This window comes from Budorcas taxicolor, chromosome 11, assembly GCF_023091745.1.
Source record: "Budorcas taxicolor isolate Tak-1 chromosome 11, Takin1.1, whole genome shotgun sequence".
Classification (NCBI taxonomy): domain Eukaryota; kingdom Metazoa; phylum Chordata; class Mammalia; order Artiodactyla; family Bovidae; genus Budorcas; species Budorcas taxicolor.
This window is the reverse complement of record NC_068920.1, coordinates 71204956-71230956: the sequence shown is the minus strand read 5'-3', so window position 1 is coordinate 71230956 and position 26001 is coordinate 71204956. Positions and strand designations below refer to the sequence as shown.

Here is a 26001-nt window from a genome sequence, read left to right as displayed (position 1 = left end):
ACCATACTGATAATTTTAAAAAACAAGAAAGTGAGAGGTAGAAGGGAAGACCCTTATTTATAGGAGGCTATAAATTAATAAATATAGAATGATATTTATGAAATAAATAGGAAATTTTAGACTAGGTAAATATCCTGTTCCCAATCATTTTTCACTTAGTGGTTTTAACATCTGTTGGCATCTTGGCCATCAGTTTAGGCTAATATGAAAAAAGTTACTATAAACATTTATGTATAGATTTTGTACGGACATGTGTATTCACTTCTCTTAAAGTAAATACCTAACTGTAGGATTGCTGACTCACATTGTAAGCATATGTTTAATTTTATAAGAAACTGCGATATCATTTTACACATACACCTGTCCTGAACCCAGTTCTGATTCTAGGATCACCCCTCTCACTTAGCTGTTATCTCTTTGGCCTCCTAGGTAAAACGTAAGAGAAATGAGGATGTGTGGTGGAATATTATGCAGCAACGAACTAGAACAAGTTAATACTACATATAACAATAAGGCTCATAAACAGCTGAATGAGGGAAGCCAGGCCCCCCAGAACGTAAATTTATGTAAGTGATTCCATTCATATAAAGTTTGATAACAGGCAAAATGAGAATATAATGAAGGAAATTAGAAAAGTGGTTCCCTGTGAGGATAGTGACTGAGAGGGGTTCACAAGAGCTTTCTGAGATGCTGATAATGCTGTTTATCTAAGTGATGTTTACTTTGCTGACCTCACATTGTGAAAATTTATCAAGCTGTACATTTATGACAAATGCAACCTTTCTGTACATTCGTTTTATTCCAATATAAAAAAAATTTGAATAAACTTAATTTCAATTTTAAAACTGAACAAAAATAATGCTGAGTTCTTCAGTTTTCAGAAGGCATCCTTACTTTCTGACTTCCCAAGCTCCCTGGAAAAACTTCCCTCTAATCAAACCAGCAAGTCCTAATTACTGACAATCTATGGGAAAAGGTTTGATAACACACATCAAGAGAATTAAGGAGAAATACATGATGCTTTCTACAATAATTCCCCTCCAGGAATTTATCCTAAATCAGCAACTCACTCAAATATTTATGAATGGTGATGTAAAGCTATACATTAAAAAATATTTTAGAAAAGAAAACCCTTTGACGGTAATACTTACAATTGGCGTCCCAAAAGGAATGTAACCTGTGAGAGGACAGAGAAGAGTCAAGCTGTATAATCCTCTGTCCCACCTGCCTTTCAACCGAGATGCCACGGAGACTTCTGACCTTGATCTTAGCAGTGGCCCCAAGGAAAGGGCTCGAGTCAGTTAAGCAGGAGGCATCTCCAGCCCCCAGACCTTCTCCCAGCTCAGCCCTCCCCAGGACAGAGGGCTCCCCTGTGTCCCCCAAACTCTTTGTCTCTGTTCCCCTCAGTTCTCCTTCTGCTCCAAAACCAGGGGCCCCACTCCTGAAGGGGGCCACCCACGGCTGGGGCACTGGCACTCTGCACTTGGCGGTCCTCCCACAACTTCCTCCATGACGTCCACGTCCCTGCCCACACTCCCCATAGTGTCTCTGAAGGCCCTGGAATGTCCTCCACCTTCCCTCATCTTGTCTTTCTAAAACATACACTTACTTTCCTGGCATTATGACCGTTACTGGAGACTTCGTGCCAGAGCTCTTTGACTCTCTAGGTCCCTGGCTGGACAGCCTCAACAGATCAGGAAGGGGCTTGCGTGCGGTGTAGCTGGGCCCTGGGCTCCACCTCATGGCTGCCCACGGCCTCGGACTGTGACACGGCTCCCTCCTTCACCCTCACTGCTGTAGGTGGGCATCCTCCTGTCCCAGCCTCTAGCTCCCAGCAGCCAGTCAGCTGGTGGCCATGCAGCAGGGAAGCACACTTGTATGGGTCACTTCTAGAGCAAACGCTGGTCTCTTGCGTATGCATACCAGGAGACCGCTCTCCTACCCACACCGCTGGGGAGAGGCCCAAAGACTGAGGAGAGAGTTGCAGGATAAGTTTCTCAGCAGGAGAGCCTGCTATGGCCCCGTGCAGGTACTTCGGAGCACCCACAGCCACGGCTACAAGAACCTTCATTGCCTTGGAGTTCCTCACGGCCAGGTCGGGGTCACCAGGCACTAACTGCCCTGGTTTACACAGTGACATCACCTGGCTGGCTATATTCCCCCACCCTCATGAGGTCAGGCTCTCTGCGGGTGGGGACGCTGACTCAGCTCCTGGACTGAGAACCTCCCCTGGTGGGGCTTCCCAAGGCAGCAGTCAGCCGCCCTGCCACCCGCCCCACACCACCCTGGGAACTGGCATGGAGGAGGCGGCAGCACCCTGCTGTGAGACTGGCCTCTGTTTTGTGACTCTGGACAAGGACCTTAGCCTCTCAGAACTGGAGGCAGGGCAACCACGCCGGCCCCAGCCAGTGTACAGGCAAGGGCTTTCTAGGCCACTAAGCTGTACATAAGCTGTGTGTCACTCAGTTGCTAAAGAATCTGCCTGCAATGCAGGAGGCCCTGCTTCAATTCCTGGCTCGGGAAGATCCCCTGGAGAAGATCCCCTGGCTCGGGATAGGCTACCCACTCCAGTATTCTTGGGCTTCCCGTGTGACTCAGCTGGTACCTGGATTTGATCCCTGGGTTGGGAAGGTCCCTGGAGAAGGGAAAGTCTCCCCACTCCAGTATTCCAGCCTGGAGAATTCCATGGACTGTATAGTCCATGAGGTTGCAAAGAGTTGGACAGACTGAGCAACTTTCACTTTCAAGCTGTACATAGAGCTGTCCCTCTAGTGGCCACAGGGTGGGGACTTCCTGGGGGCAGGGATCTTAGACACATTCTCCCATTGGCCCCTCTGCCCTCTGGTCTCCGTGCAATGGGAATCTGCCTCCCTGTGTGTGCAGTGGTGCAAACTCAGCCTGTACATGCAGAGGGCAGGTTAAAAGTAGGATCAGAGACAAGGGAGTTAGACTGGGGATTCACTGCATGAAAGGGCTGAGCAGGGAGCGGGGCTTGGAAGGAAGGCATGCTGCTTGCACAGGTAAGAGAGGAGTGACTCACGGAAGGCAGGGCTGCCGTAACAAACGCCACCCTGAAGCTGCCGCTAAGTGAGAGGGCTATCAGCCTGGGGTGGGGGCACCAGATTTACCTGTGGATGCCTGGACTCCAGCCCAACTGCTCAGGCAGAGAAGACAGACAGACACATTTCAAAAGCTCCATAGGCTGGCCAGTCTTGTACAGCTGAGCCAAAATGACCTTGCAGGTGGAAGTGTGGCCATATGTGCAACAGGATGTAACATCCGATGCCCTTGGAGCTGTGACCCTCAAGAGTGGCCCAAACTGAGAAGAACCAGAGGGTCCCGAGGGCTTACCTGACATTCTAAAAGGCATGAAGATCTTCTCATTGGTGTCCGGGTGTAGAATAGCCTGGCAAGAGCAGGGAACAGGGCACAGGGTGACAACTGGGGAGGGAGAAGGGATGTGGGAGAAGAGAGGGGGAGGAGGTGAGGGAGCCCCCCCCAGGGGAGACCCCAGTGGCCTGTAGCTGTATCCTACCTTGCCTTGTGGCTGGTCAGTCCTCCCTACCATTTGGGGCAAGAAAAAACCAAACATGGGCCACAGGCGGAGCTTCCCCTCCTGACAAATGCTCAAACCGAATGCAGGCAGAACAGACCATGTCTGCCTTGCAGGCCCTCTGTCCCCCATGCCATGTGCACAAGAAACACAACGAGGATTCATGAAGAGAACCCACAGGGCAGGAGCTCAGGGGGCCCAGGGAAAGGCAGGCTGACCTGAGTACTCGTCTTCAGAGATTTAGGCCTGGGTGCAGAGCAAGAAGGAAGCGGGTGGGGTGGGGTGGAGTGGGGTGGGGTGGGGGCAGGGCAGGGCAGGGTTTCAGAGGTCAGCAGAAGGGAACGAAGGAAAGGAATCCAAAATGGAATTACCTGCTTGATTTTCTGTGCGCTCCAGAGCTGGAAAGGAGGAAGGGAGAAAAAGAAACAGAAAGAAAAGGAACAAAAATTAAAAGCACATATTAGTTTAAGGTCTCAAAGCCCCATTTTCTAACCAGGGGCTCAAAGGGCTTTAGAGGCTCAGACTGTTTAGAGGCAACCAGCTGCCCCTGGTTGCCCCAGCTTCCCTGGACTGCGGGCGGGTGGCATCACCAGGAAGGAAGGCCAGGGATCCCAGAAGAGCAGAGCTGGGGGGACTCACCCAGACTATTTAAACCAAGGGATCTCAACTCTGACTGTGCTGTAAAATTACTTGAAGAATTCTTCCAGCATGTTCCTAACACTCCCTGGTTAAAGCCCTGATTTAAATGAAGATACTTTTCATTTAAGTACCTTCTTTTCATTTCATTAGGTAGATACTTCAGCTGTCTCCCAGAATCACGGCATAATTTTTCAGAGCTAGACAGACTGCCTGGATCCCTGGATTTGCCACTTCTACCTCTGAGACTCAATTTCCTCATCTGTAAAATGGGGATAATAGCTGGGCTCTAACATTGTTGAAGAGGCATATGAAAAGTGCCCAGAGCAGTGCTGGACACACAGTAGATGCTTTACAAGTGCTAAATCTTATACATATTATTATTCTTATTCTTGTTATCGTTATAAGAAGGTTGTGCACTTTCACACGAATGAGGAGGTTGTTTCTTCCAGCACAGTGTGGGGACAGGCTACAGGAACAGAACAATTTGTCAATTTCTTCAAATAATAAAAAAATACTGTATTTCATTGACTGCTGCTGCTGCTAAGTCACTTCAGTTGTGTCCGACTCTGTGCGACCCCATAGACGGCAGCCCACCAGGCTCCCCCGTCCCTGGGATTCTCCAGGCAAGAACACTGGAGTGGGTTGCCATTTCCTTCTCCAATGCATGAAAGTGAAAAGTGAAAGTGAAGTCGCTCGGTGTGTCTGACTCATAGTGACCCTGCAGCCTACCAGGTAGACTGCAGCCTACCAAGCTCCTCTGTCCATGGGATTTTCCAGGCAAGAGTACTGGAGTGGGGTGCCATTGCCCTCTCTTCATTGACTCTAAGACATCATTTATCCTAAGATATGCTAACTGTGCCACTAAGAAAGAAAACTATGGCATAATACCATGATGTCCATCACTTAAAAGATTCACCCCATTTAAGAGATGATAATATGTGATAAAATAACCTTTTGGAATCAAGAAAATATGGCAAGTAAAAATGTACACTGTGGGCAAATGAAAGGCCAGTGCATCTTTACTGGATCAAGAAGGGTATGAGGTAAGAGGGGTGACCGGGTAAGCATTGATGTTTAAAGTTTTATAATGGAATAGCTATGCTTCATTTATATGGCAATGTCATCTGGGATATAAATTAAGATGCAGAATGCTGCTACTGCTGCTGCTGCTATAATAGAGTTATACAATTGACATACAGATTGTCTGCTACTTACAATGAGGTTATGTCCCAATAAACCCATTGTAAGTTGAAATTATCATTGTCAAAAATGCATTTAATATTAATACATCAAACCTACCAAACATCATAGCTTAGCCTGGCCCATCTTAAAAGGGCACACAACACTTACATTAGCCTACAGTTGAGAAAATCATCTAACACAGAGGCTATTTTATAATATAGTACTGAATATCTCATGTAATTCATTGCATACTGTACTGAAAGTGAAAAACATACTGGCTGTGTGGGTACAGAATGGTTCTAAGTATATTGGTGGGTCCCCCCTTGATCTCGTGGCTGACTGGGAACTGCGGCTCACTGTCTGTCCAGCATCACAAGAGGGTATCAGACCATGCATCGCTAGCTAGGAAAAGATCAATATCCACAATTCAAAGCACAGTTTCTCTGGATGCATATCATTTTCATACCATCATCAAGTCTGTAAACTGTAAGTTGAGCCATCGTAAGTCAAGGACCATCTGTATTAAAGTTTATGCTTTTACCAACAGTCGAGTCCTTAAGTCTAATTCACAGTCTAATCACTCTGATTTTAGATACATTTCAAACATATTTGATTGTCTGCTATTCCATATCCAGAAAGATTAGAGGCAGTAGATTTTTTTTTTAATTATAATTGAGGAACAGAGGGGACTAAAGAAAGAAAAACCAAATGTAGAATCACTGTTAGCCAAAGACAGTATGTGAGAGCATAACAGGAGAGAAGTAAAAAAATGATAATAGGTTGATCTCTCGTTGCTCAAAGAGTGCCTTGCTGAAGTGCAACCCACCAAGTCCCAGCACCGAAGCAGGTGTGACCCCAGGCCTTGGGCACAAAATCCTGACACTCGAGGCTCTCCACCCCAAGTCAGAATCCCCTACATCCGTGTCCCCTCACCCTGTGGGGTCATGGCCCAGATCCTTGGAGCAGGGTCCTGCCTTTGAGTACCGGCCACAGCATCTCCCAGAGCCGTGCACACAGCAAACCTAAGCCTATTTAAAAAAAAACAAACTAAGATGTCTTCATACAATTCTTATAAATAAAGAGAAAGATCCCCTGCCTGATGAACAGCCTGGGCTGAAAACACTGATCTAAGACATTGAAAGACCGTGTAAAGAACAGGCTTTATAACCAGCAGTCTGCATTCCTATCACCCACTGGATGTGTGACCCTGGGCAAATTACTTTGCCTCCATGCCGGTTTCTCCATCAAACAATAGGCTGTTGTAAGGACTATGCTTGATGCTCCCAACAGCTGGCGTTTCCCTTTGGGTACACAGCTAAGTCTATGCTTTCCAGCCTCCCCACGGTCAGGTGGGCTCACACGACCAGGTGCTGACAGGCTATAGGTGGAAATGGAGTTCGCCACTTCCAGGCTCAGCCCCAGCGCCTCCCACAGAGGAGCCAGTGGAGGACAGTGAGGCCCTAGAAGGCAGGAAAGCTACACGGTGAAAGGGGCCTGGCTCCTGGGCAACGGCAGGTGCTGGGCCCCTGGGCGGCACTGGACTCCGACCTGAGTGAGAAACAGACCTTACTGTCTACGCCCCCAAGTCCACGGGGTTTTGTTGCAGCACTTTGCTTAGACTGAGCATCACAGAAGTTTCCTGAGACATGTATGTATACCTGAATACTTGGCCCATAGATTGCGCTCCATAAATGCCTGACATAAAGGGGAAGCCAGTCAAATGAGCAGTAGTTTTCAAAGAACTTAATTATTTCTAAATAAATTCATCTCTGTTGTTTCATTCCTACAACATGAGTAGATTACATCACACAAAGCAACTCATCTCAGAGAGACTGAGTGACTCAGCTGTGGTTCCAGAGGCCTGGTGGCGGGACGAAGATGGAGGCCTCCTGGCCTCCAGACTCGTGTGCCCCCTGTTCTCTGGAGCAGACTGACGTCGGGTCTGGCTAGGGTGACAGCCAGACCTGAGGCACGAGAAGAGGAAGAGGACCTCGGCTGATGTCACCTGAGGTCCCAGAACCTCCCTTTGATGCTGGGCAGCAGATGTGCTTCCCCAGCACCTGTTCCTTCTCCCCCTCCCCGGGAAGACTAGCCAAGGAACACTTGCTACCCATGGCTGCATCTGTGTCCCTCAAGTTCAAGGGCTGCCTCCTCCATTCCCACCCAGCGATGGGAGACTCAGGCAGGTGCTGGCTCAGCAGCAAAGGCCGAAGTTCAGCAGGGATGTCAGCAGGTAAGGCCAGGAGGCCAGAGCTCACAGACATATTCCCTCCCCACAACAACACCCACACACACGGTGTGGGCAGGCCAGTGCCACAGATAAGAGGCAATGGCCCTGTTATCTATTTGAGCCTCACACTCAGAAAACTGTTTCCATAAGACAGACGAGAAAAGCAAAGCCCAGCCACACCCAAGTTCTCGCAGGTGGAGCCAGAACTTCAGGTTATGATCTGTGACTTGGATTCCTTCATTCATCTTCATTCATTCATTCACATTTAGTGAACAAGTGCTATGTGTCAAACATCTTTCTGAGGGCTTTGTACATATTAACTTATTAATCTTCTCAATAACCCTATGCAGCAGGGAGTAGTGTATCTCCCATTTTATAGATGTGGAAACTGAGGCACTGAGAGGTTCAGTGATTTGCCCAAAGTCCCACAATAGCACTGGGATTTGAACCCAGGCCGTCTGGTTCCATAATCCCCATCCAAATCCCTATGCACACATCTCTAAATGCTGGCACACCAGTTCACACTGTTCTGTCCCTTAAGGCATCTAGTATAATCTGGAGATCTTTCTACATCAGAGCATGGAGAGCAGTCTTATTCTTCCTAACAGAAACATTGAATGAACATATAAACTTCACCTTATTCAGTTCAGTTAAGTTCAGTCGCTCAATCGTGTTTGACTCTTTGCAACCCTGTGGACTGCAGCACGCCAGGCCTCCCTGTCCATCACCAGCTCCCAGAACTTGCTGAAACTCATGTCCATTGAGTCATTGACGCCATCCAACCATCTCATCCTCTGTTGTCCCCTTCTCTTCCTGCCTTTAATCTTTCCCAGCATAAGGGTCTTTTCCAGTGAGTCAGTTCTTTCTACCAGGTGGCCAAAGTATTGGAGCTTCAGCTTCAGCATAAGTCCTTTCAATGAATATTCAGGACTGATTTCCTTTAGGATTGACTGGTTTGATATCCTTGCAGTCCAAAGGACTTTCCAGAGTCTTCTCCAACATTACAGTTCAAAAGCATCAATTCTGTGCTCAGCTTTCTTTATGGTCCAATTCTCATATCCATATGTGACTACTAGAAAAACCATAGTTTGACGATATGGATCTTTGTCAGCAAAGTAATATCTCTGCTTTTGAATATGCTGTCTAGGTTGGTCATCGCTTTTCTTCCAAGGAGCAAGCGTCTTTTAATTTCATGGCTGCAGTCACCATCTGCAGTGATTTTGGAGCCCAAGAAAATAAAGTCTGTCACTGTTTCCATTGTTGCCCATCTATTTGCCATGAAGTGATGGGACTGGATGCCATGATCTTAGTTTTCTGAATGTCGAGTTTTAAGCCAGCTTTTTCACTCTCTTCTTTCGCTTTCATCAAAGGCTCTTCAGTTCCTCTTCACTTTCTGCCATAAGAGTGGTGTCATCTGCATATCTGAGGTTATTGATATTTCTCCTGGCAATCTTGATTCCAGCTTGTGCTTCATCCAGCTCAGTATTTCTCATGATGTACTCTGCATATAAGCAGGGTGACAATATACAGCCTTGATGTACTCCTTTCCCGATTTGGAACCAGTCTGTTTTCCATGTCTGGTTCTAGCTGTTGCTTCTTGACCTGCATACTGGACTTTTAAGCTATTTCCAATCTTTTATCGTGGTAAAATATACATAATAAACTATGCCATTTAACCATTTTTAAGTGGAAGTTCAGCGGCATTAAGTACATTCACACTGTTGTACAGCCATCACCACCATCCATCTCCAGAATTTTTTCACCTTCCTCAACTGAAACTCTGTACCCAGTAACTACTAACTCCCAAATCCTCCTCCCCTCAGGTCCAGGGAACTACCATTCTGCTCTCTTGTCTCTTTGAATTGGACCACTCTAGATATTTCATATAAGTAGAATGATACAACATTTGTCCTTTTGTGACTATCTCATCTTTTGCTATTATGACCCTACTCCAGTGAATGTCCCTGGAGTTACCACTATTATATCAATAACATTTAAAGGAAAAGGATGAATGTATGCAAATGATCTCTGGCAGGATATAGAAGAAACTGATCCTTACTCTAGGGAGAAGTGAGAAACTGGCAGACAGGGAAAGGGAAACACTGTATATTCTATTTTCTTTTGACATCTTTAGCATTCAGCAGATTGTTCAGTGTTGGTGGTTTACTCACTAAGTTGTATTCAATTCTTGCGACCCCATGAACTCTTCAGTCAGTCAGTCAGTTCAGTCGCTCAGTCATGTCCGACTCTTTGCGACCCCATGAATCACAGCACGCCAGGCCTCCCTGTCCATCACCATCTCCCGGAGTTCACTCAGACTCACGTCCATCGAGTCGGTGATGCCATCTCATCCTCAGTCGTCCCCTTCTCCTCCTGCCCCCAATCCCTCCCAGCATCAAAGTCTTTTCCAATGAGTCAACTCTTCGCATGAGGTGGCCAAAGTACTGGAGTTTCAGCTTTAGCATCAGTCCTTCCAAAGAACACCCAGGGCTGATCTCCTTCAGAATGCACTGGTTGGATCTCCTTGCAGTCCAAGGGACTCTCAAGAGTCTTCTCCAACACCACAGTTCAAAAGCATCAATTCTTCAGCGCTCAGCTTTCTTCACAGTCCAACTCTCACATCCATACATGACCACAGGAAAAACCATAGCCTTGACTAGACAGACCTTAGTCGGCAAAGTAATATCTCTGCTTTTGAATATGCTATCTAGGTTGGTCATAACTTTCCTTCCAAGGAGTAAGCATCTTTTAATTTCATGGCTGCAATCACCATCTGCAGTGATTTTGGAGCCCAGAAAAATAAAGTCTGACACTGTTTCCACTGTTTCTCCATCTATTTCCCATGAAGTGATGGGACCGGATGCCATGATCTTAATTTTCTGAATGTTGAGCTTCAAGCCAACTTTTTCACTCTCCTCTTTCACTTTCACCAAGAGGCTTTTTAGTTCATCTTCACTTTCTGCCATAAGGGTGATGTCATCTGCATATCTGAGGTTACTGATATTTCTCCTGGCAATCTTGATTCCAGCTTGTGTTTCTTCCAGTCCAGCGTTTCTCATGATGTACTCTGCATAGAAGTTAAATAAGCAGGGTGACAATATACAGCCTTGACATACTCCTTTTCCTATCTGGAACCAGTCTGTTGTTCCCTGTCCAGTTCTAACTGTTGCTTCCTGACCTGCATACAGAGTTCTCAAGAGGCAAGTCAGGTGGTCTGGTATTCCCATCTCTTTCAGAATTTTCCACAGTTTATTGTGACCCACACAGTCAAAGGCTTTGGCATAGTCAATAAAGCAGAAATAGATGTTTTTTTGGAACTCTCTTGCTTTTTCCATGATCCAGCAGATGTTGGCAATTTGATCTCTGGTTCCTCTGCCTTTTCTAAAACCACCTTGAACATCAGGAAGTTCACGGTTCACGTATTACTGAAGCCTGGCTTGGAGAATTTTGAGCATTACTTTACTAGCATGTGAGATGAGTGCAATTGTGCGGTAGTTTGAGCATTCTTTGGCATTGCCTTTCTTTGGGATTGGAATGAAAACTGACCTTTTCCAGTCCTGTGGCCACTGCTGAGCTTTCCAAATTTGCTGGCATATTGAATGTAGCACTTTCACAGCATCATCTTTCAGGATTTGAAATAGCTCAACTGGAATTCCATCACCTCCACTAGCTTTGTTCGTAGTGATGCTTTCTAAGGCACCCTTGACTTCACATTCCAGGATGTCTGGCTCTAGGTGAGTGATCACAGCATCGTGATTATCCAGGTCATGAAGATCTTTCTTGTACAGTTCTTCCCAAAAATAATTCTTAAAAATTTAAGAGTAACCATTAGAAAAATAGAAATAACATGCACAACTTTTCAGCTCTTTATAGTCCTCTATGGCATAGACTGTTAATGGTCTAACAAAACCTATGTCCTTTTCTGTCATAGTAATAGAAAGGTAGTGGGCAGGTGGCTGACCTGCTGTACTACATTTCCCAGCCTCCTTTGCAGGGCAGGTGGTTGGCCTGCTGTACTACATTTCCCAGCCTCCTTTGCAATTAGGCTTATCCATGTGACTGAGTCCCTTAGTGGCATCTGAGGGGAGGTAAGATGTGCCTTTCCCTAGCTGCTGCTGCTGCTGCTCCTCCCAACCTATACTTACTATCACCTGCCTGTGAGCCAGAACAACAATGTGGCTACAGCCCAGCCTGGGCCAGGCAGAGGGAAGAACCCAAGGAGATGGAGGAGAAACAGGACGGAAGGAGCCTGGGTTCCTGATAGACCCTGTGGAGCAGAGCCACCTGCCCACCTGGAACTTGAACTATGACATGGGCAAGAGATAAACATCTATCTTATTTGAACTGGTGTGTTCTGAGGTCATTTCATTACAGCAGTTAGTATAACCTTAACCAAAGTAACCCATTTGGGGTTTGGGGAAAGTGCTTCCCACAAGGTCAGGGAAGCCTCTCCACAGGAGAGAGGAAGGAATGAACTCTAAGTCATGCTGAGGCTCTTCCCACGGCATCTGGAAGTGCTCCTCTCTCAGCAAGTTTTGGGGTGAGAAGGGAGGGACATCTCCATCTTAAACTAACTTCCTAGTCATGAGCTGACCTCATTTGGGTTCATCCCATTTCCAGGCTGCACCAACAACAGTCAAGGTCACAGACCTGGGGCCCGGCTCAGCCGCTAACTCGCCTGATCTTCCTGAGCAAGTCACCTCACTCCTTAGAATTACATTGTTTTGGTTTTTTAATTAATGAGACAGGAGATGGAAGCTAGTCTCTCCAAGGTCCCTTCCCGTCTGATGATGCCAACTGTGGTTTCCAGAGAGCCCAGGACAAGGACTCGGGCCTGATTTCTTGAGTCTGGGTTTTCTCCTGGGATATGCTGGACCCATGAGTTGAATGCTAGATACAGAAATGGCAGCAGATATCACCCACAAGCCAAGAACTGGTTGCTAATTTGAAGTTTAATGAGCCAACCCTGCAAACAAGTTACAAGCAAGGAAACCCTGGAATGTAAAGCACTTGATGGAAGCCAAGGAGACATGGTGGACAGTCCATCCACACTGAGAATCTAGAACAGGGTGCCCCCTGCGTCTTCTTGCCGGCCCACCACAGCAGCTCCATTTTAAGCTACAATTCCTCAGTGTGACCTGGTCTCCTTTGGGCTCAGTCATCTCCCTCTGTGTTTCTGGCTGAACATTAAAATGCATAGCCCCGATCCCTTGGAATTTACTGGTGCAGCAACAACCAGTGTGGATGTGAGACTTTCAACCTTTCTTGATTTCTCAGCTTGGAGAATGAGGACACAGAGGACGTGGGGAAACAGCCTGGGAGAAAGGTTGCTGGAACAATGCAGACATTTGCTGATTTCAGAAATGGCCGAAGTCTCAGCTGAGTTGCCATTTGAACCTATCAGGAACCCAGTGCAGAGGCCAAGCAAGGGGCAGAGGATGGGCCCCAAACAAACTTCAGGGGGAGAAGCTTCTCCTTCTCAGGGCAGAGACCTCCTATGCTCAAACCTCAGATGGAGGAGTCACTGCCCAGGCCTTGTCCCCAGTCTGACTCCTTCCCCTTCCCCTCTCCTCTTTCCAAGCTGCTTCTCCAAACCTCTGAAGCAGCAACAACAGAGCCTATTTAAAACAACCTCTACAATGTAATTAAACAGAGCCTGAAAGGGATCCTTCTATAAGGCAGAGGATGCCTTCATGAAACAATAAGAAATCTTCTTAATTCATCATTTGGGCCAATCCTATTATTTCTCACCATTAACTTTGTTGCCATGGTTACTGCCAGGTAATATGTACAAATGCAAATCTACGTGGGGCAAAAGATGGGCCAATCTACAGATGAAAGGAGACAAATATCCCCCCTCACTCTGCTACACAACACACATGAGCAGTCACGACTTCCATGTACACACAGCTTCTCTCCATTAAGAGGCTCGAGCCTCTAGTCAAACCCTCTTTTGTGAATTGGAATTACAGATCTCCCACTTGCTAGCCATGTGACTTGGGGCAATTTACTTGGAGATGTGGGTTCAAGCCGTGGGTCAGGAAGATCCCCTGGAAAAGGAAATGGCAACCCACTCCAGTATTCTTGCCTGGGAAATCCCATGGACAGAGGAGCCTGGTGCGCTACAGTCCATGGGGTCGCAAAAGATTGGACACAACTTAGCAACTAAACAAAAACAACTCAATTTTTTGAGCCTCCATTTCTTCAGTTGTAATATAGGAACATGAATACTTACTTTCAAGCTTATTGTGATAATTAAAAACAATTCATTTATCCAACAAATATCTATTGAGCCCATATTATGTGCTGGGCACCACTCTAGGCACTAAGAATATATCAGTAAAAAAAAAAAAAAAACAAACACAAAATCTCTGGTCTTATGGAGCTTACAGGATTGTGGAGACAAACAATAAACAAAAAAATAATGGAAAGTAAATTTGCTCACATGCGAGAAGGATGAGTACTTCAAGAAACAAGAGAAAGCAGAGCAGAGTAAGGGTAGGGAGAGTGTGCTGGCAGCAAGGATGGATTTTTAAAAGCTTATTATAGTGAGGTCCTCACGAAAGGAGGGGGTGAAGGATGGGGAACATTCAGGAACGCGATGACATGACCAGGGTCACAGCTTCTGTCACGGGGGGAACAGAAAGGTAAAGGCTAGGCTGGAGCTGGGATGGAAGCGGGGCGGGGGAGACACTGGGGCTGCATCCTCCACCCCCAGAAGCGCCTCTAGTCGGATCCCTTCGCTGGCCACGGCCCCCTAAAATTCCATCTCTTGTCCTGCCTCTGGTTCTAGTGGCTCCTTCTTTTGCTCCCCCAACTTTTCTTTCCCTGGACAGATTCTCAGGTAGGATGATGTTTAGCAAGGTGGTCAGGGTAGTTTTCATTGAGATGGCTTTGGAGAAAATGCCTGGAGGGAATGAGCTATGCAGATGCCTGGTAGGAGATTTTTCTGTCCAGCGGAACAGCCAGTGCAAAGACCCTGAGGCAGAGTGGACCTCCCCAGCCTATCTGAGGGCCAGCAAGGAGGCCTGGGTGACTGAAGTGGGCTGAATGAAGGCAAGAGCAGTAGGAAATAAGATCAGAGAGGAATCGGGGCTTTGCAGTTTGTGCTGAGGACTGTGGCTTTTACTCTGAGTTTTTACTATAGAGCGGTCCTTAACAGGAGGGCAATTTTCCACCCAGGGGCCATTAGGAAATGTCTGGTTATCATGAATTGGGAAGGGGTACCATTAGCACACAGTGGGTAGACCAGGGGTGTTGCTAAACGTCCTACAGTGCACAGGACAGCCCCCACAACAAAGAATTACCCAGCCCCAAATGCCAATTGTGCTGAGTCTGAGAAACCCTGAGGCAGAGGAACAAACCCTGGAGCAGTTTCACAGGTCACTCTGAGTGCTATACTGGGAATGGGCAGAGGGAGCCCAGGAAGAACAGGAAGACCACCCAGGAGGCCACTGCAAGACCCAGCCCGGAGATGCTATACAGCACCCAGTACCACTTCCAGCATATCATACAAATGCTTCAGCTAATGCTGATCACTTGCCTGTTTTGTGTTAATAATAAGGGTCAGCTTGTAGCTGCCCCAGAGGTGCTGGGTGCTGATCAGGATCCCAGAGGCCAGGGGTCAGGGCAAGTGGGGTGGGGGGGATGTCAGTCAAGCTTCTGATAGACAATCCTGCTGATACCCAGAGAAGATTCAGGGTGCAAGAATTTTTAACTCTCTGGTATCTTCTCTGCTATTTTCAGCAAAACTCAAACACAGCTGACCCCATTTCTGCTCTGCCAGGGGAGGAGACCTGGTGAGCTGCCCTTTCTCCTTGGCAGGTTGCAGGCAGAACCCATCCTTCACGGGACCCCTGGGCATCCAATACACTGTGCTGGGTGCTGAGCAGGCACCAAGGAAGGCAGGCTGGTTCCCAGCCTCTGGGGATGTGGAATGATGGACCAGAACCGCCATTCAGAAGCCAACAGTGGCTCCCTGCCCCCTCACTTCCGACCACCCCAGTCGCTCCCAGGCTGGTTTCCTTTCAGCACTTTTCCCTCCCCGTATACCTGGTACAGAAGGATCCAGCCACAGTTCCACTGTCCTGCTCCCCGCTCACTCCAGGACAACACAACCAGCATCTCTTCTGGGTTCCAGAAACTCACAATCTGGCCTGAAACTTCCCAACTTCCTCTCTCATCTTCTGCCCCTCTCTCTCTCTCCACTCTTCTTCTCAGCCTTCGTCTGCAACTTACAGGGACGTCCTTCTCATGCCCTGGGTCTCTACATTCTACGTCCAACCGCTTGTGTCCTCCATGAAGCCTTTCCTCAGCACCTGTGTTCTCAGGAGTCTCTCACCGCTGAATTCCTTCTACCGCAGCCTAACTCCTGCCTCCAGCCACTCCCTTACGTGTGCGCCTGCGTGGGAGCTGGCTGCATGAGGGCAGGAACCTCCCAGTGCCCACCTGCCACTGCACCTCCATGTACCAGGTGCCCCACAGATGCCCACAGCCTGGCCTGACAGGGTTCACCGCCCTGTGTGACTGGGGCTATGAGACCTGCACACATGCCAAGCCCCTCTGATGGCACTTCTACCCCACCCCCTCACTCTGCCTGTTAGCACACACATTCCACTCCAGAGTATCACCTTCCCTTCCAAACCTGTCTTCAGACAGTGAGTGAAAAATGGGCATTGGATCTTCCAGGTCCAGTGTCCCTGTCCCACCACACATTAGTTATGTAACCTGAGATAAGTTTGTAATCTCTCTGAGCCTCAGTTTTCTTGCCTGTAAAACGGGATCAATATAGGCATCAACCAAACAAGGCTTCTGTGAAGATTAATTGAGAGAATACATATAAAGTGCAAATATTCAGCATGGCTCCTAGCCCTTGGTGAGCTCACAGTGAGTGGTGACTCATTACCATGGGGGTCTTCCATATTGAACCCCACCCATCTCCATCCATACCAAACCATCCCAGCAAAGCCCCAGCATACACAAAGCACACAGCACAGCAAACACTCAGAAACTTAGCTGCCTGGGCTCACGTTTTTGCTCTCATCTATGGCTTTGTTGTTTAACAATAGCTGCAGTCTTTATTAGGGTTCCTAGCACATCAAATATATACCTGTCAAGCCCAAAGACTGAATTGTGCTTATTTTTATTTTATCCTTAGGACTAACTGTTCATTGGTACAGCAACCTTTCAACAAGTTAACAGTCTCTGGAGGAGATATCAGCCACCCACTAACCAAGGCCATCAGGTGTGAATAAATTCTCAATCTGCTTGTAGCCCCCTGGTGGGATATTGTAACTGGAGGGCAGATTAGGGAACAAATTAGTGCATAAGATACCCAGTGGTGCCCAGACATTGCGTCAGGTCCATAGGCATCAGCACACAGCCACAGGCTTCTGACTCACACACCGGCAAAAGGACATCAGGGGAGGCACAGAGCCCAAGAGCACACAGGCCACCGTCCAGACCGAGGTCAAGAATCATCCTCAGCCTCTTCAGACAGCACCGGCATGACCCTTGAGCAGGGCCAGCCTGAACCAGGGATGGGGACTTGGTGAATTTCTGATCCCTGAAGCTCCCCAGATCCTGAGCTGGTATGTCACTACCTACCGGCTCTTGCTGTGGCCGTGGAGGCTGGTGGGGGCCAGGGCTCTGTAGACAGGGGCCAGGGCTCTGTCGACAAGGTCCAGGAGGTACTGTGAGAGCTGCAGCAGAGCCCAGTCCTGATGTCTGGGGAGCCGGGAGGGCGTGGGGAGGGGGGAGGGCGTGGGGAGCCAGGAGGGCTTGGGGAGGGGGGCTGGGCCGTGGGGAGGGGGGCTGGGCCGTGGACTCACACCTAGGGCACTGTGCTGCCAGCCTCCAGAGGGAAGCCACAGGCATCACCAACTGGAGCCAGAACGGGGAGGAGTGGCTAGTGCAGGGTCCCCCAACCCTCCCCCAGCTAGTGCAGGGTGCCCCCACCCTCCCCCAGCTAGTGCAGGGTACCCCCACCCTCCCCCAGCTAGTGCAGGGTACCCCCCACCCTCCCCCAGCTAGTGCAGGGTACCCCCCACCCTCCTCCAGCTAGTGCAGGGTACCCCCTACCCTCCCCCAGCTAGTGCAGGGTCCCCCCACCCTCCTCCAGCTAGTGCAGGGTACCCCCCACCCTCCCCCAGCTAGTGCAGGGTCCCCCCACCCTCCCCCAGCTAGTGCAAGCAAACCCCCCCCCCCCCTCCCCCGCCAACCCTCCTGGCCTCCCAGCTGCCTGGAGGCACATGAGAGCTTTCGGGATAGAAAACAAAGCAGGCCCAGAAAACAGGACAGGCAGCTTTAAGCTTTTGAAGGGAACAAAGAGAGGAAACATGGCCTCATTTCCCAACTCTTGAAAACTGGAAAGAGTCCCAGGAGGAAAAGCCAGGCTGGAGGGGAGCTTGGGCTGGGAGCAGACAAGGGGTCAGGAAGGGCCTGGAGGCTGGACTCCTCTGGTCCATGAGGAGCTGCCAGGGTGCGAGGACCCCCACCACCACTCTAGAGAGGGGCATGTCAGGTCACACCAGCGGGCTCCTCGGTGCCACAGCCAGAGGGCAGTACTTCGCTCAGGAATAAGGAGATCCGGCCCTGCCCTGTCGGCTGATGGCTGCTCCCGACCAACTCAGCCGGCAACATAGACTCCTGATAGACCTTGTGTAGCCAGCACTGCAACTGCGTCACTTCAGGGGCCCACACCAGGACGTCTGGCCAAGGGGCTGCCTCTCTTGGCACCTCTGCCCCCGCTCCATGTGGCAGGCTGCTGACCAGCACATTGGCATGTCCCTTCCTCTAGGGACCATCTTCCTCTAGGGGCCATTCTCTCTGTGCTCAGGATGTTTTTCTTCCGCCCCTTCCCAGCGCCCTGTTCTCACTAATCCTTGCGCATCCCTCGGTCTCAGGTGAGAAACCTCTTCCAGACTCCCTGCTTCTGGTCAGGGGACTCCTCCCTCTGCTCTCCCACAGCATCATGCATTTTCACTGTCGTGGCCGGATTCTGGGGATTCCCGGGGGCAGCACCCTCCTCCAGCCTCTCCCCTGCTCTCCCCCAGGTCCTAGCACCAACACTGGCCTGGAGGTGCTCCATAAATACATAGCAAAACAAACTGGATTGGGGAGGGCTGATGGCTTAGCCACCTGGCCCAGGGAACACCCAGCCAGGCGCCAGCGGGTGGCGTGGACTTTGTGCCTAAAGGTGTGAGAAGGCAGGGCGGTGCCTCACAGTCACCGACAGAGCAGAAGAGGCAACTGCACAGGAGGGACAGCAACGCGTTCCTGGACGGAAAACGAGCAGCGTTTTAGGAACTGATCCAGCAGAGAGGAGGAAGCCGTCCCTCGATGCCCGCAGAAGCCACACTTGAGAACCCAGACCATCACCCCCAGATGCCAGCGAAGTTCAGGGCTTGGAGGGCCCAGGCACCCCAGTTACAAAGGGTTAATCATCGGGCTAAACAGAGGGACTTGGTTGAAAATCTCAATTCAAAGCAGTAGGACCCCTCGGCCTTCCCCACACAGCAAGGGGGCTCCCACTGCCCTCGCCTGTGTCGCCCAAACACCGGAGGGTTATCAACCTTCTGGAGAAACTGAATCCAAGTGACTCCAGACTTGGGAACACTAGCCCAGTGGAAAGAGGGAGCAGGTGAGGCTAAAAGCAGAGAAATCAATGAAAATCTGCAAAGCGAATATTGGGGCTTCAGCCTTGCCCCTCTACTTGGCTTCCAGAATGCAGAGGTGAGAAGATACTGTATTGACAAAACAGGACAGGATCCTGTTGAAAGGAATAAAGAAAAGAAACAACCAAATAGCTCTCAGAAATTAAAATTTGTACTAGCTGAAGTTAAAAATTCGATAGACATGTTGAAAATAAACTCAAGGAAATTTCCTGTAAAGCCAGACAGAAAAAATAGAAGAGAAAAAAAGGATAAGAAAATCTGATTATCAATCTAAGATGTTGAATATTTGACTAATAGGAATTTCAGAATGAGAAGAAATTATCAAAGAAACAGTATAAAAAAAATTGCCAGAACTGAGAGACAGGAGTCTTCAGATTGAAAGAGGTCACCAGAAACCCAAAATAATAAATTTTAAAAGACATGGCATTGTGGAATTTCAGAAATAAACCATATACATAGAGAGGAGATCCTAAACATTCCCAGAGAGAGAAAACAGGTCACTTGCAAAGAATCAGGAATAAAACAGCATTGGATTTTTCAAAAGTTAGACTAGAAGCCAGAAGAGCAATGTCTTCAAAATTCTAAAGGAAAATGTTGTCAACCTAAAAATTGGAATTTTCTCCTCAGCCAAACTGTCAGTTAAAGCTGAGTACAGAATTACAATTACAAATTACATTATTTTCAGATATAAAAGGACTCCAAATTTTCTTTCCATTTACCCCAGGGAGCTACCAGACAAGGTCTTCCACTAAAATGAAGGTGTATACCAAGAGGAGCTGAGGGAGCTGGGCCCCAGAATTAAAAATTTCAGGGAAAAATACAGACGTGAAAAGGGCTTCTCTTGTAGCTCAGCTGGTAAAGAACCTGCCTGCCATACAGGAGACCTGGGTTCAATTCCTGGGTTGGGAGATCCCCTGGAGAAGGAAATGGCAACCCACTCCAATATTCTTGCCTGGGAAATCCCGTGGCCAGAGGAGCCTGGCTGGCTACAGTCCATGGGGTCACAGAGTCGGACACGACTCAGCAACTAAACCACCACCACCATTAAAAATATCAAAGAGCTGCTAGAAGATACCGTAAGGATTAGAGATGCTACAAAGAAAACTCTGTCAGTGAGAAAAATGAGGTAATTATTAAATCCAGATAAAACATAAAGTCAAAAAGGAGAGGAAACATAATCATATACAGCAAAGTTGTAGTATTATTCATATAATTGTCATAATGTGAATATTGAATATCCATAGACCCCAAAATATGATAATTATTTGGGGAGGGTAATGAGGGTAGGGGAGAGAAATGTGTTTATAGAGGTAAATAGTAAGAGAGATGTATCCTCAACTACCACACAAAAGAACTAGTTGAGAAATAGCAGTATAGATATGCTTAGTTTGAAATATAGGTTTCTATCTGAAGAAACAGCTAACAGCATTTGCTTCTGGGGAAGAGAAATGAGAATTGGGGAGGGATGGGGCAAGACACTATTTTCCCTTACAAGTGTTTTCATACTATTTGACTTTTTGAACTTTGTATATAAATTACTTTGGAAAAAAAACTGTGAGATTAGTTTTTAATAGCTTTTAAAATAAAGCTTATGAACAAAAAGAAAAACTTCAGCACATTAACCATCTGTCTCTACAATCACTAGAGCTACCCTATACTACATCTCCCTACCTTACCCCCAAACCAAACAAAACCATCAACTTTTCAATTAGCTCTAGTTCAAGTTTCTACATGATATTAACAAAACAGAAATTACCGTGTCTTAGCCTAATTCCACTCTGTCTCCTCCATCTTTCTCATCCTCAGTCTAAACTTCGGGATAGTGGTATGCTGGTGAATATTTTTGAGGAGAAAGTCCTGATTTATAGTATCTGTCAATTTCCATGGCGTAAATTCTCACATTGTGGCTGATTTCAAGTCATCACTGTGATGTCACTGAATGTGGAATTGGGAAAAGATGCACCTGTCAGAGCCAGCAAACTATTGCCTTAGGTTTCTCTAGTCTTAGCAGCCTCCACACGTCCCACCAGACCAGCTTTCAGGAGAGCCCTGAGCATCCCCTCCAAAATCCAGAAGTCCACAGGAGATGGGGCAGCAGTAAAAGTGGATTCTCAGGGGAAGAGAAGTGGTTCTGGCTGCAGGGGAGGGATAGTGAATTTGCCGCCGTCCTCCCCCGCCACCATTCCCCCACCCCTCCTCCAGCAGAGTTACCTGCTCATTGGTGACCCCCGGGTGCAGGGTCCCACGCTTATAGTCTTCCAGCAGTTGCACAGCCTCTCTGAGACGCCTCTGCAGGCAAAGAAAAGGGACACTGAGGGGCACAGACCCAGGGCTCCAGGAACACTTCCCTTTGCAGGGGTGCATCAGTCTTGACCCAGCTCTGACAGTCTTCACAGTGTGCAAGACCTGCCCTTCAGTTTATGGGACACACGCTAAACGATAAAGAAGACTATAGCCTAAACGCCCTTCCACAGGGAAATGGATAAATGTTTGCCATTCATCCAGTGTAACAATACCATGCACGTTATTCGGCAGTTTAAAAAGTAAAGTAGATCTCCATGGCCGTATCTCCAAGGTATTTTTTAAGCGTGAAAGCAAATTGCAGAGCCGTATGATGCCATTGGTTGTACCAAACAAACAACACACACACCCACCCACACACACACACACACACACACACAAAGAAAACAGTATTTCCTGTGAGAATATTTATGTGAGTAAATGTATCAAAAAAGCTCTAAAAGGAGACCCGCCAAACTAGTGACAGAGGTTACCTTGAAGTATGAGGAAAGAGTTCAGATTTGGCAAGTGGTGTTGGAAGAAATTTTAGTCTTAATTGTAATATTGAAAGTTTTTATAAAGAGAACATATTTATGTAATACTTATATAATTTCTTCTCAACATTTAAAAAACACTAGCAGAGATTTACATACTAAAATACATATGGCCACAGTAACTGATGGGGAAAAAATAAAAGAGAATAGAATTGTATGATTTTTTAAATCTTAAAACCTAGAGACAGCAACACTGAGAGAAGGCAGTCTTTGTCCACCGAAAGACTTGTATAAGAATATTCATAGTGGTACTCTCCAAACAGGCCCAAATTGCAAACAACTCAAATGTCAGTTAACAGACTGGGTAAGTATATGCACACAATGAAATATTACACAGCATTTAAAATGCAAACTACAAATATGTTACAATCGGATAAATTTTCTCAAGAATGGCACCCTAATATCTCTCACCCCATGCTCTTATAGAACTTTCCCACATCCTCCATCCAGAGGTAGAGTCTATGCCCCTCCACTTGATCCTCGGCAGGCCTTTGTGACTGCCTTAACAATAGAGTGTTGCCAAGGTGAGGCTATGCGACCTCTGAAGCTAGGTCATGAAAATGCCTTGCATTTCCACCTGGCTCTCTTGGGATGGTTGCTTTCTTGAAATTTAGCCATCATTGTAACGAAGCCCAAATAGCCTATGAAGAGACCCATGTGGATGAGAACTGAGGGCCTGGCCCACAGCTCCAGCTAAGTGACCAGCTAATGGTCAGCAACAATTGGCCCACCATGGAAGTGAGATATCTTGAAACAGACCGTCCCCCTGTCAAGCTGCCTTAGCTGAGGCTGCGGGACAAACCATCCTCTCTAAGTCCTGTCAAAACTGAAGGTCAGTGAGCAAAAGAATTGCCTGTTATTTCAAGCCATTAAATTTTGGGGTGATTTGTTACATGATAATAGGAGACCTATTCACATAATGATGAGCAAAAGAAGGCAGATGCAAAAAGTATATATAAATTTCAAAAACAGGTCAAACGCACCTATGGTGGTAGACGTCATTATGGTATTAACTTTTGTGAAGGTGGGTGGGGGTGTTGACTTGGAGAGGGCCCGAGGGAACTCTCTGGATTAATGGAAATGCTCAGTGTCTTGATCTGACTGGTAGTTACACAGTATAAATGTGTGTCAAGGTCCATTAGGCCATACACTTCGGATTTATGTATTTTGCTGTATGTATGGTATATCCTTTTTTAAAAAAAATCAACAATAAACAGACAACAGTGAGAGAAGGCAGCCTATGTCTAGGTCAGATGAGGAAGGGTCATCAAGGACGCTTATGATGAGGGAAGAAACCCAGGGAAGCCACCCTGATCCGCTTTGACCAAGGGACAAAGTTGGCTAAGGATGGGAGTGCAGAGAGACCTCCACAGAAGCCCCTGGTCCAAAGGCAGGATGCAGCTCCAGGGCAGGTGGCCCCATGGGGCATCTTCTGAGCAGGCTGACCGTGGTCACATAGGATGGGAAAGGAACAGCCACCTTCCACACTAAAACAGCAGGACTAACCCCAGCCCAGACAAGCCAATCAGGCTGTCAGGAGGCCAGGAGAACGTCTTACTTGGGAGTAGCCCGACTGCTGTAAAGTACTGCCTCTTCCCTTTCAAAATATGTCTATCAATCTCTGAATTCCAGAGTCCTTCCCCAGAATCTCTTTGCTTTCAAAGTAGAGGCTTTGAGTTTGTACGTTTTCCCAGGTGTAATCCACTCTGTTTAGAAAAAAGGTCAGAAAATTTGAAAGCACACACAAAAAAGTTGTGATCACCTGTCAACATACCACAGAGATACCCACTGCAAAAGTTATTCTTTTCCTTCTAGACTTAATACATTTGCTTTTCACGTTGGTTGATTGCTCTAACTTGCTTAAGTTCAACAGAAAGTGAGCAGTTCAGTATTTGAGGCCGGAGTTTAGTCAGACCCTCACTGTCTCCGCAACCACCCCCCAAATCCTCCTGGTGATACGGCAAGCTCCACGCTCCGAGCCTGCTTCCTGCCAGCCTCAGCCTTGGCCCCACAATAAGTGCTCTACCTTCCACCCTGAATGGCGAATGGCCCCACGTTCTCATTATGTTCCCACTCCAGGGACTCAGTTCCTCTAACAACCTGGCCAGATTCCATCTCATTCCACACAGTCATCAAAGGGAGGCCTCTTGCCACAGGATTAAGTGCCAAAGAGCCCCGATCTTGGCACTCACTGAGAAAGACCAAATCCAAGCTTCCCGAGACAGGCCTGCTAACGCAGCACTGGGACAAGCCAGAATGTGCTTGTCTGCCTCTGGGCCTTGCGAAGCCTCAGCTTGGCCTCCTGGCTCAGAGACTGAGGGACAGGGCTCCCAGTGCCTCTGTGGGACAGGCATGGCCTCAGGCCTTGTCTTGAGAGGTCCCTGAGGGCTGGCTGTTCTGGGAGCCGGACTTCTCACAGCAGAGAAGGGAGCCATTTTCAGGGAGCCTTGAGGGACAGGAGGAGGGTCTCGTTGCTTGAAGTCCTGCTCTCACCCTGATGCATTGACACACTTGACAGAGAAGCCCTGAGCGCTTGAAGGATGGGGAAATCAGGGGGTCAGTGGCAGGTGAAATTTGCAGGACGTCTTTTCAGTCAGGAACAAACAGGCAGCTACACCCTGAATGCTAAGATGGTGAGGGGCCCAGCTGGCCTGGAGACAAAGCTGCAGGCCCTTTTCTGGAGCCCTTGGCTTGGGGAGGGACAGCCCAGGTTGCTGCTTCCCAGACTCCATCACCTGCCTGCCAGAAACCATCACAGCAAGACTCTCTTCTTGTATCTGATGGGGCATGGTCTCCAGAAAGCCTCTCCGGAGACAGGCACCTAGGAGGTCTGCTCCAGGGCAGAGAATTTGAACAGAGGTCCTGCCCCAAGGCCCCAAGGGGAAGAAGGAAGCCAAAGGGCAGTCCTGCAGTGTTAGGGTGTTGGCAGAGAAGGCAGGAGACCCTGACAGACAGGAATGGGGATGTTGGAACACAGGACGGAAAGGCACAAAATAGGAAGATGAGGAAAGTCATCAGAAGCAAAGCTAATCTGTTTGGAGGGAAGGGGTATACCTTAGCAAAACCCCAAACTAAATGCACGCAGCATAATCCATGCTTGGCTAGGGAGCATGTCTAAATGATCTGAATATTTTATTTATTATGTTTAATATGTTAAAATATACAATGGGCGTGACAGCACCAGGCCAGGAGGTGAGGATTACCCAGAAACACTTCACCCCCACTTGTGATAAAGGCCACCCATTTTTCCTGCAGGCCCTCGCCCCTGATCTTTCCTATACCACCCCACCACCCTGGGGGAAGAGGACATCCCGCCTCCCCTGTTGTCTGTCCCTACCCATGTCCATCCTTCAAGGCTCAGGGCCATCTTCAGGAATCTTCCAGAAATGTTCCCTCTGCCCTCTGAACACTCAGAGAGCACTTGGTTTGCACCTCTTTGAGGTCTGTGATCACTTACCACCACGTGCCCATGTTACCTGTCAGAGACTGCAGGGTGCAGGGAGCGAGAGACTGGTTGTAGGTTATGTTGGCCTAAACGCAGGGCACACCTACCCCAGTCCATCACCAACACAGGACCACACATAATGAGCACTGATAAAAATGAGGCTGCTGGGAGGAGAGGTGAAGGGTATAATCAGGGTTAGGGACCAGGTTCCAAAGCAGCAGGCTAGAGGCCCTTGACAGCGATGCTGGTTTTTCGGATCTGGGATTCCAAGAGACCATGCCCTGTTCACACAGAATGTGGATGACTACTCCTCTGAGTGTCTGCTGAACCATGTGGACATTCCTTTCTCTGAGACAGCTGAGGTCCAAGCAGGAAGGGCATTTCGATGACCAGGGCCACAGAGTGGGTGGGTGTCATCTAGGAATCTCAAGTCCCTGCATTCC

General features: G+C 48.0%; 1 protein-coding gene across 1 annotated transcript in view; it reads right to left on the bottom strand.

Annotated features, from left to right (window-relative positions):
* The window catches only part of LOC128055849 (rab11 family-interacting protein 5-like), a 171002-nt gene that overhangs the window by 79449 nt on the left and 65552 nt on the right, over positions 1-26001 (bottom strand). The window contains exons 5-8 of the mRNA XM_052648406.1: positions 21491-21566; positions 3925-3951; positions 3352-3406; positions 1152-1177 (exon numbers count right to left, since the gene is read on the bottom strand). Of these exons, the coding sequence (XP_052504366.1) occupies positions 1152-1177; positions 3352-3406; positions 3925-3951; positions 21491-21566 (184 nt within the window). The remainder of the gene's footprint in view (positions 1-1151; positions 1178-3351; positions 3407-3924; positions 3952-21490; positions 21567-26001) is intronic.